Below are 11,474 nucleotides of genomic sequence, written 5' to 3' on the forward strand. Positions count from 1 at the left end.
GAAATCTTGCAAAGCTTGTGTCAGCAGAAGAAAATAATTACTGTCACTTTCTTTGAGACACTTGGCTTTATGGCTCCTGTCACCTTTATCAAAACACATGGCTGATTTAGTAGCTCTGTTTTTCATGGCAAATGGCCTGGTGTTACTTTTTTATGCATGTGGCCGTGCCCATGAGATGACAATACTCGGGTAGACTGGAGTGGGACTCAACTTAGATAGTGAATTGGGATTCTGTTAATAGTGTGGGTTTGGTCCTGCTGTCAGTATGCCAGCTGAGCTTTTTCTCTTGCCCTTTCCTCCTCTAGATTCTCAAATCCAAAGATTTAACATCTCCAACCCAGCGCTACATCGATAGCAAAGTCGTGAAAACCAGAGCAGAGGGCGAATGGCTCTCCTTCGATGTCACCGATGCTGTTCACGAATGGCTCCACCATAAAGGTGACCACTGCTCTCTGTTTTCCTCCTTTGATGTTCAGTGATCCTAAATTATTTACAAAGCACTGGCAGGTGGAAGGGTATTAGATGTCCAGAAAAATGAGCTCCTCGGCTTCATGTTTTCCAGACAGGAACCTGGGATTTAAAATAAGTTTACACTGTCCCTGCTGCACCTTTGTACCATCGAATAATTACATCATCCCCAATAAAAGTGAAGAACTAGAAGCACGATTTGCAGGTAAATGAAACATGGGCAAAGGAGGTGGGGGAGGGAAGGCCTCTGTCGATAATCTTCTGGGGGAATGAGGTCAGTTTGTGTGTGAAAATGAGATTGCAATTGTTTGGTCATTTGTTTGGTCAAAACTATCGTTGGGGTAAGATACATGAAGGCAGAAAGGGATTGGTTTCCAGTTTACATTGCTCAAAGCATAGTGATGACTTGGCAGTACTAATTGACAGACTTACCAGCCTTCCAGACTCTTAAAGAACCTATTAAGCCCTTCATTCTTCATTTAAGCAAACCAGCATTCCCTCAGTGCTAATGTTATAGAAGAAAAAGATAGCATGCATTCCAGGACATCCATTGATAATGCTCCCAAACCCAACATCAGGAATCCACCACTGGATTTCTCAGAAGGACGTCCCCTCCTGCCACAGCCTCTGTAACTAACCTGATCTGTGTCAGAACACACCCCCTTTGCTGACTGATGCCCGATATTCCAAGTGGCTTCCTTATCAGGCTTTCATAATTCATTTGTAAACACAGAAGGGAGTTTTAGTTGTCCCCCCAGTCTTGCTCACCTTTTAGTGAATTAGCCAAAAGTCGAAGGGGATGAGGAGATACCAGGGGTTCAAGTCATGTCTTCCACTAGATGACAAGTCATTGGATGATGACAGGAGCAGAGGGTCTGGACCAATTACGGGTGCAGCACTTGCTCCATACCACCAGCTTAGGGAGCTGATCGCCCTTCCCTAACTAACCCCACCGGGGACCTCCATCCCTTGGCTGAAGGCTCCAGTGGCCCTTGCTCATGGAAAAATCCTCCCAGAAGTCTAGAGATTTATATCAGTCTCTAACCTAGTCATGATTCTTGAGACGTACAGAGATTAAATGCTTAAGCTGGCAGTCTCTTGAGCATGCTCTGGGAAGCTCGGGTTTCTCCATCTCAGATGGAATCAGGAAAGTGTTGAGGATGCCATAAAAATCAATGAAAAAGCCCTTTCTTCACAGCTTCCCCAAACAGCATTAGGTAAGGGTGACTTCTGTTTCACTTGAACCTCATTCACTGCAGTTTAGTGTAAGGCTCCGTTTAGGTTCATGAGGAAAGTCTTTGAGTTGACCAGTCCTGGGAAGAGAGGCACCCAGCGGGTGACAAGGCATGTTCTATAGCCGTGTCATCAGTCGTTGAAGGCTTGATCACAGCCTCCGCTGAGGACTGACTGAGCTACTGAGAAAGAGTGCCCTTGGACTAGAGGTCAAAGACTCCTTCTGTAGTGACTTTCATAACCAACTCGCCCTGCCTTGGACCCTGAACTGCCTTCTGACAAGAGCCCCATTTAGCCGTGTTCCTTGTCACCGGTACTCGTCCTGTCCGTTGCTGTGGGGAGTGAGCCAGCTGCTGCTGCTGCTGTGTGGTCTTCACTGCTGTTTGTGACAATAGACAAAGGGGGAAAAAAAAAAAAAAGGTGTGGCTGATTCTACTTGATGAAGGTAAAGCTAAATGTTTATTACCCGAATGCATTTTTTCAAGGTATTGATGGCACCTCTACCTATACCAGTGGTGATCAGAAAACAATAAAGTCCACTAGGAAAAAAACCAGTGGGAAGAGCCCACATCTCCTGCTAATGTTGTTGCCCTCCTACAGACTTGAGTCCCAACAGTCCAACCGGCGGAAGAAGCGTGCCCTGGATGCAGCCTATTGCTTTAGGTAAAGGACATAAAAAGAAAACAAAAAAGGAATTGTGTTTCTGTTTAACTCCTATACTGCCTTTGCCTTTTGTTTTACTGAAAATGGACTTGGACCGTAACTCGTTGCTTAAAGCCGGGGATAGAAAAACAGAGCCATCGTATTTTGTAACACCAGAGGTTTAAACAGTTATTTCTATGCTGTCCTCATCAGTTCTTTAGCAACAAACCCAGTCCTGGGAAGAGAGCAACAAACCCACTATGAAGGGAGAAAACTAGCCCCTTGAGTTTCCCCCCCACCCCAAGTCTCTCTGAAGCACTTTGAGGCTGGAGGAGAAAAGGAACCCTCGACTCCCAGAGCAGAGATAGGTTTGTTTGAGGAGCGTGATGGCGGCTCCCTAACTGGGGAGACTCGCCATCTGTAGGAGCCTTTCGTCTCCCTGCACGGTGTGCATGCATGCGTGTGTGCTAAATTGCCTCAGTCCTGCCTCAGTTCTGTGCGACCCTATGGACTGTAGCCCTCCAGGCTCCTCTGTCCATGGGATTCTCCAGGCAAGAGCACTGGAGTGGGTCGCCATGCCCTCCTGCAGGGGATCTTCCCAACCTAGGGATTGAACCTGCATCTCTTACATCTTCTGCATTGGCAGGCAGGTTCTTTATCATGCCACCTGGCAGGGTACCCATGGTCAGATCTCCTTCACAGACAGTAACAGTGATGAGAGAGACAGAAGAAAAGTGCTGTTTTTTGTGTCTTTTGCTACGGAACACGAGAGAAGGGGGAGTAACATAAATTTATCTCCTATTCCCACATGAGTTCATGGAGGGAAAGTGTGAATGTCCTTCTGTGGTTTCTTAGTGAGCCTGGTAAGAGAAAGGCTCTTTCTTTATGTCATGAGCTATGGGGTGGTGAGAGGTCCTCACTGATAAAGTGCAAGAAAAAGAGTGTTTTTTGTTTGCTAGAGCCAGTGGTTGCACTAATAAGTAAGACTCCGTGTTTCTTGATCTCTGGTTTATCCCTAGATCCAGGGCCAGGAAATGAAATAAAGGATTTTTTCTCAAAGGAAAATGCCTGAGATGGTTCTCTGTAAATAGCTGTTGTACTTCATTCATTTTGCATTTGAAAAGGCAATAGAGGCTGGATGGCAAAACTGTGCTTTGTAGGTTGGAAGGGGCTTGGTCTCCGTCTGCCACCTTTCTGCTTATGTCTCATCCTTCAAGGGAAGGGTTTGGTTTTTGAGGACACAGGTAAGAGGGTCAGAGTATAGAACTCCCAAGGGAAAGCAGTCCAGCAAAGCACCATCACACTCCATTATGAAAGTCTCTGAGATTGTTATACAACCATTAAAACCATGTCTGTGATATATGCTCATGTATGTATGTATGAAAGTCACTCAGTTGTGTCCGACTCTTTGTGACTCCATGGGCTGTAGCCTGCCAGGCTCCTCTGTTCATGGAATTCTCCAGGCCAGAATATTAGAGTGGTAGTTGTTCCCTTCTCCACGGGATCTTCTCAACCCAGGAATCAAACCCAGGTCTCTTGCAATGCTGGTGGATTCTTTACCAGCTGAGCCACCAGGGAACCCCAATGCTCATATTTACTTGTTGAATAAACAAATGAGTCATTTTTCTGGTTTGGAATAAGGGACCTGGAGTGGGACGAAAATCAGCTTTAAACTCTCCATTGCTCTTTCTTTTATCAGAAATGTGCAGGATAATTGTTGCCTACGCCCACTTTACATTGATTTCAAGAGGGATCTTGGGTGGAAATGGATTCATGAGCCTAAAGGGTACAATGCCAACTTCTGTGCTGGAGCGTGCCCATATCTGTGGAGCTCAGACACTCAGCACAGTAGGGTAAGTATAGGCTTCACTTGTCTCTTCGTTCTTGGGCTGCTGATTGTAACTGCTGACAGTTTTACTGAATAGCCTGGTGCCCTTTTGTCATCACACATAAACGGATGCTGGAGAAACCCTTTTGAATGATGAGAAAAAATTCGGGCTGTAGGTGAACTCAGAAAGCAATCCGCATGAGTTTAGACAGTAGGTCTGGCCTTTCCAATTAGCCTGTAAGCAACCTGAGGACAATTTTAATTTTCTCTTTGTTTTATGTTCTCAACAGCTGTAAGCATAAATAGGTGGAATCAATATCTTACTAAGTGTCAGATACCGTTAAAATGTGCAGGGACCCAGTTCTCTAGCTGAAAAAAGGATGTGTTATCACCCCAATCGGGTTTATCATGCTAGAAAGAACACTGACGACTTCAATAGATGCTTTGGTGGACTGATTCAATGTTGTTGTTGTTCAATCACTAAGTCATGTCTGACTCTTTGCGACCGCATGGACTGTAGCCAGTCAGGCTGTCTGTCCATGGGATTTCCCAGGCAAGAATACTGGAGTGGGGTGCCATTCCCTTCTCCAAGGGATCTTCCTGGATCAGGGATCAAACCCACATCTCCCGCATTGGCAGGTGGGTTCTTTGTCACTGACCCACCAGGGAAGCCTGAGTGCTTCACTTGCTTGCTTGTTAAGTCGCTTCAGTTATGTTCGACTCTGTGCGACCCTATGGACTATAATCCTCCAGGGTCCTCTCTCCATAGAATTCTCCAGGCAAGAATACTGGAGTGGGTTGCCATGCCTTCCTCCAGGGGATCTTCCAGACCCAGGGATCAAACCCGTGGTTTTTAAGTCTCATCTCCTGCATTGGCAGGCAGGTTCTTTACTAGTGCCACCTGATTCACTAGTGTATGACGATTATGAAATTATTTAACTTCTTTGAACCTCAGTTTCTTATCAGTAAAAAAGAATAAAAATAATTTTTGAAATAATAATGTCCAACTCAAGAGTAGATGTGAAAAACATAAGATGATATATGTGACAATGATTTCAAAAACCAGTATCCCTAAGTCTTTTTTTAATATAATCTAGAATAAATGAGAATCTGAAAATTTTATTCAGTTACTTTGATGAGGAATGAAGTCTCATTCAGAAGTCAGGTCCCAGAGTAGATGCCATGAGTTTCCCGCCCAGATTAGCCAAGACTTTTTCTGTGTAATAATGATATTTTTCCAAATGCTCCTTTCCTGATGCCTCATCATGTAGAATTTTAGAGATGGAAAGGACTTGATAAGTTATCTTGTCCCACCCTGTGGTACTATCCATAAAACAGATAAATAACAAAGACCTACCATACAGCACAGAGAACTGTGCTCAGTATTTTATAATGACATATAAGGGAAAAGAATTGGAAAAAGAATACACACACACACACACACACACACATATATATATATATAGGGTTGACCAAAAAGTTCGTTCAGATCTTTCCATAACATCTTAACCCCAGTGATTGTTTTGGCCAGCTCAATACATATATATATATATATAAAACTGAATCACTTTTCTGTCCATCTGAAACTAACATAGCATTTTAAATCAACTGTATTCAATAGAAAACAAAATAATCATAAGATAAAATACAAAAAATGGGTTATATTGTCCAAATCCTTCATTTTTCTAAAAAAATTAGAGTCTGTATCATGTAGATGACTTACCCAGGATCAAACAGTTGGTGACAAACCAAAGCTTAGGACGCAAGACTCCTGGTTTTATAAGCAGGCCTTCATTTGCTCTGTCTTGGCTACACATTGGGGTTATGCCTTTGTAAATCTTCTTATTAAAGGAGCATTAGAAAAATTGCCTTTCACTGCAGGGTAGGAAAATGAATCCGCTGCCAAAAAAAGATCGCATAATGTGTTCAGCTGAATTCGAGAGTTTGGGGAATATCCATTATTTTGGACAATCTGTCTTAGAAAATTCCTCTTGTGTTCAGTGGAAGAATCACGTGTTGGTGGAGGATAAAGTCTATTTATTGATAAATGCTTACGTCCACAAAACTTCCAGTTGACAAACACGGCCCCCCTTCCTTCAGCTGTTTTGCCGACTACCCTGGAGATTTTTGGCTCTCGGGACTGCCCACGTGGTTGGCCATGTGAGGGAAGCTTGCTCCTGCCTGTCCCTTTGTCTGAGCTCTCAGGCCAGGCTGCTTCAGCTGGGCTGTGGCAACAGTAGCCGTAATGTGGGAAGGCCCAGTTGCCAAGTAGAAACATAATTCTCCTTCTTGATACACAGAGGGAGTGTGTGAAGGCTGAGACCATGCTTGTTTTTCAAGGAGAGAGGAAGAATCACTGTCATGATCACAAATATGTGGTTTGGACAGTTACCCAAAAAGCCAGAGGTAGCTTAATAAAGTAGTCAGTGTTGGTGTGCTGAAGAGATTTTCTGTCTTAGGCTGAAAATGTTGCCGTGGATCTCGAGGAAAAGGTCACTTGCTGTTTGACTGACACATTAATGGCATCCTTGGAAAGGTCTCTTTATCATCACTGAGGATGCGCCATCCTTCTGTTGGTAGCAGTCATGTGCTCTTTTGATAGAGGACAGGGTTAAAGGTATAGCACAAACTGTAGAACCTCCTTTTCATTCTGTTTTCAGACTGGCTATCCACCCCTCCAACTTAGCCACTACCGTTTACCACATGAAAAGTTAAATGGAGGGTTGATTATTATTAGTATGTTTTTATTATTAACATCGTTGTTATAAGCAAAATGTAACCAACTGCATAATTAAGAACATGGATTGTTTCTGAGGGTATTTTTTCCACATGATTGTATTTATGAAGCAATGACAAATGAAAAAAATTTGAACTTTTTTTTCTTTTAAATGAAAATTTTAGGTGACATTAAATTGGCCTGAGAAGACACTTAGCGTAGAAATATTTCACACTGCAGACAGGTGTCTTTTGCTCTACCTAAGGATAGATTAACATTCTGCTAAGAATTTTAATAAAGAAAAAGTTATTCTCTTACTTATTTGTGTATTTGTTTCTTCACCTAGCACATGAGTCTTATTTTGTCCAGAGAAGACTTACTAAAAAAAAAAAAAAATGAGGTGTGTGGAGTCCCTGACTGAAAGGAACTCTTCGTCTGGGTGGGAATTGAAAATATCTACTCATGAAACAACTTCAGTTATGAAGCAGTGTAGTGCTGGCTTGTGCTTAGTTACTCAGTCGTGTCCATCTCTTTGTGACCCCATGGACTGTTGCTCGCTAGGCTCCTCTGTCCATGGGGATTCTCCAGGCAAGAATACTGGAGTGGGTTGCCATTCTCTCCTCCAGGGGATCTTCCCAACTCAGGGACTGAACCCAGGTCTCCCGGAATTGCAAATGGATTCTGTAGCTCAGTTGGTAAAGAATCCACCTGCAATGCAGGAGACCCCAGTTCGATTCCTGGGTTGGGAAGATCCGCTGGAGAAGGGAAAGGCTACCCACTCAGATTCTGGCCTGGAGAATTCCATGAACTGTATAGAATTGCAAAGAGTCAGACATGACTGAGCTACTTTCACTTCACTTCACTTCTTTACCATCTGAGCCACAAGGGATGCCCAAGAATACTGGAGTGGGTAACCTATCCCTTCTCCAGGGGAAGTTCCCAATCCAGGAATCGAACTGCATTGCAGGCAGATTTACAAGACCAAATGCCAAGTTTGGTATTTGGACCTAGTTTTCTGAGGGCCTGGGAAGTGCAGACAGCAAAGCTATGATCAAAGTAAAGACTCATTGGAAAAACTGGAAAATCTGTTGAATGAGCAATTTTGTCCAATGTATGAAAAAAGGATTCTGTGGGAAAATGATAAATTCAGGGATTCTTGGGGATGCCTCCCTATTTGACTATAATTGGAGAATAAGTAAAGTGTAAGCCCCAAATCATTTAAATCCCTACTCAGTACTGGAACTGATAACATTGTGCGATGGTTCTATTTAAAAATGTCTGCCTTAGTTTTTTAAGGAATCTCCACACTGTTCTCCATAGTGGTCAGAATGGAGGGGACACATGTATGCCTATGGCCAATTCATATTGATAATTCATATTCATATTGTATGCAAAAACCATCACAATAATGTAAAGTAATTATCCTCCAATTAAATAAATAAATTTAAAAAATAACTACCCTTATTTTTGTTTGGGCCTTTCCTATGTTTTCTTTCTTCTCCTGCGTTCTTTCAGGTTCTCAGCTTATATAATACCATAAATCCAGAAGCGTCTGCTTCCCCTTGCTGTGTGTCCCAAGATTTAGAGCCGCTCACCATTCTCTACTACATTGGCAAAACACCCAAGATCGAACAGCTTTCTAATATGATTGTCAAGTCTTGCAAATGCAGCTAAGATTCTCGGAAAAGTGACAAGACGATAATCGCACGATGATGATGGTGATGATGGTGACAAAGGCAATGTTTGTAACAAGAAAACACAAGAGAGCCTTGCTTCATCAGTGTTAAAAAAAAAAATTGAAAAAGCGGTACTAGTTCAAACACTTTGGAAGTTTGTGTTCTGTTTGTTAAAACTGGCATCTGAAATGAAAAAAAAGTTGAAGGCTTTACTCTATATTTTACCTACTCTGTAAGTGAGAGAGACAAGAAGCAAAACCTTTTTTTTCTTAAGAAAAAAATAAACACTGGAAGTATTTGTTAGTGTTAATTATGTGAAAGAAAAAAAACAAACAAACAGGAAAATCCCGTTCAGTGGAGTTGCTGTACATATGTTCTTATCCCATGCCTCACTTGATTTTTCTGTATTGCTATGCAATAGGTATCTTTCCCATTCTTACTCTTAGAGTTAACAGTGAGTTATTTATTGTGTGTTACTATATAATGAACATTTCATTGCCCTTGGAAAATAAAACAGGTGTAAAAAAAGTGGAGACCAAATACTTTGCCAGAAACCCGTGGATGGCTTAAGGAACTTGAACTTAAACGGGCCAGCAAAAAGAGGTCATATTAACAAGAAGAAAAATGCGAGTGAGATCTATTATATGACCGAGCGAGTCTACATAAAGAGAAAGACCCTGCAAATACATGCTCTGTACCAACTGCCCGAGGAAGCTTCTTGTAAGGTTCAAAACTGAAAAGCCTGTTAATAAAGGAAACTTTCAGTCAGATTAAGTCTGTAAGATTTTTTTGTTCTCTTTAATTGTAAATGGTTCTCTGTCAGTTTAGTCAACCAGTGAGACGTTGAGATGTTTAGATACGTACTGGTCAAACTTCAGACCTTAAAGTATTGCTGTGTAGCTACGCTCTAGATTTTTCTTTCGTTTCGGTGTATGTAACCATACCTATATTATTACAATAGATGGGTATAGAAGCCAGTATAATTGGAAACACAACTGCAGATCTCTTTTGCAAATGATGAAATCAAAACATTAACTACTTTATGTGTAATGTGTAAATTTTTACCATATTTTTTTAATGTTCTCTAGTAACACCAACTCCGATTTAGATTGGACTTAAATTTGGGCTCTTTCTAATGATTGTTGGGAATTGTGTGTTTCCTTTAGCTGGCCAGAACTTTTGAATAAAGCCCCTGTATTTCGACTTGCACTACAAATACATGTTTGATAGTATTTGTTCCACTTGTGCTTGTTCATTGTCCATTATTATGACATAAACTACCTGAGTCCACTTGTCCTTTTTTTTTCTTTTATAAAAAGACATAGTTTTCCTTCATTTTCTAAGCATCATTACTAATCATTTCAGACATTAACGAGCTTTTATTTTAGGAAAATTGGGGATTATAGATACATAGATAATTGAAGTGAAATGTTTCAGTTTTAGCAAGGGCTTAAGGATCTGAATGGAACTCAGAGTCTTAGTGACTGGTTTAAGAAAGGTGTCTCTAACTTGGTTTAGTCAGTATTTTCACAGAATTCTGCTGTTAAAAAAAAGAGCAGACAGATCACAGGAAACAGCTTTTTCTTTAATCGAGTTTTTAGTGTTCAGGGAAAAATGGAAAGATTAACATTTTAGTTGATTTTTTTAAGGAAGAAAAAATAAACCCATGTCAGCATAAATCATTTAGTGTATTTCACTGAAATTAAGGTTTTTATAGATGTTCTTTGAAGGTTGCAAAGGCACAAGGCAAATTCTCCCGTGATCAAAAAGTCCTTTCTTTCCTCTGAATGTGACTTACCAAATCAGAGGCTAGAATTTACTTTGCCGAAATACATGATTTGCTACATTTTTGCAGAGGAGGTAACCTTGGGTTTGTAGGATATGTCAGTTTGTCAGTTGTCACTTATTTAGCTTTAGAATAATCATTAATAGTAAGACAATGGAATATTTGCAGTTTTACCTAAAGAGCAGCACAGTGAGGTGTGAATCCAGAGTGAAGTTGTTTGATATAGAATTTTTCTTGGAATTTCCTGGCCATTATTAAAATGACAGATTGGATTTGTTTGAAAACTGGAAAAGCAGGAGATAGGATGCCACAATACCAAACAACCTTTGGATTGGGTGAAACCCAATCCCAGATTGGAGTGTGTTGATTTTTTTTTTTCTCTTCCACTTTTCTATTCATTCTATGTAAATCACTTTTATTTCTGCAGGTATTTTCTTTTCAGATAGAATGACATTTTGTTTTGTATTATTTTGTCTTTCCTCATGAATGCACTGATAATATTTTAAATGCTCTATTTTAAGATATCTTGAATCTTTTTTTTTTTTTTTTTTAGTTTGGGGGGTTCTGTAAGGCCTTTATTTCCCATAAGTAAATATTGCCATGAGACGGGAGGGAGGTGGGAGGGAATGGGGAAAATGTTAGTATGTGGGTGGGATGGGGCTACAGTTTTTCTGTGTTAAACAGCAATGCAGTTTTATGGTTGGCATGATTTTTTTTTTTAAATGGAACATAAGAATAGCTGTTTTGTATTTTGATGACTGATTACGCTGTATTTTAACACAATGTATGTCTGTTTTTGTGGTGCTCTAGTGGTAAATAAATTATTTCAATGATATGTCGATGTGTTTTTCCTGTCCATTGTGGAGATCAGAGAATGCTTCTAATGCAGAGAGCATTTAAGCTCAAGCTAGAAAAGTCATACCAGCTTTAAGATCATGCTTTTTTTTTTTTTTTCCTCAAAGAGATTCAGTCCAGAGATGTCATACTTTATAGTTCAAGAGCCAGGATGTATCTATCAAAGCCTGAAGAAAGCCCTGTGCAGTCTTTTTATTCCCTTGTTTATTGCTATTTGGTAATTGTTGGAGATTTAGTTTCCATCCAGCTTGACTGTCTACCAGAGAAAAA

General features: G+C 40.8%; 1 protein-coding gene across 3 annotated transcripts in view; it reads left to right on the plus strand.

Moving 5' to 3' along the window:
- Window positions 1-11,184, plus strand: part of TGFB2 (transforming growth factor beta 2) — a 91,866-nt gene extending 80,682 nt beyond the window's left edge. For 2 of the 3 annotated variants that reach the window (XM_061160049.1, XM_061160050.1), the window contains 5 exons: window positions 306-438; window positions 563-673; window positions 2,187-2,364; window positions 4,043-4,196; window positions 8,403-11,184. In XM_061160049.1, the coding sequence (XP_061016032.1) occupies window positions 306-438; window positions 563-673; window positions 2,187-2,364; window positions 4,043-4,196; window positions 8,403-8,561 (735 nt within the window). In that variant the 3' untranslated portion in view covers window positions 8,562-11,184. The remainder of the gene's footprint in view (window positions 1-305; window positions 439-562; window positions 674-2,186; window positions 2,365-4,042; window positions 4,197-8,402) is intronic. The other variant, XM_061160051.1, reaches the window with a different exon arrangement.
- Window positions 11,185-11,474: the final 290 nt, after the last annotated feature.

The sequence above is a fragment of the Dama dama genome, chromosome 14 (assembly GCF_033118175.1).
Source record: "Dama dama isolate Ldn47 chromosome 14, ASM3311817v1, whole genome shotgun sequence".
NCBI classification, from domain to species: Eukaryota; Metazoa; Chordata; class Mammalia; order Artiodactyla; family Cervidae; genus Dama; species Dama dama.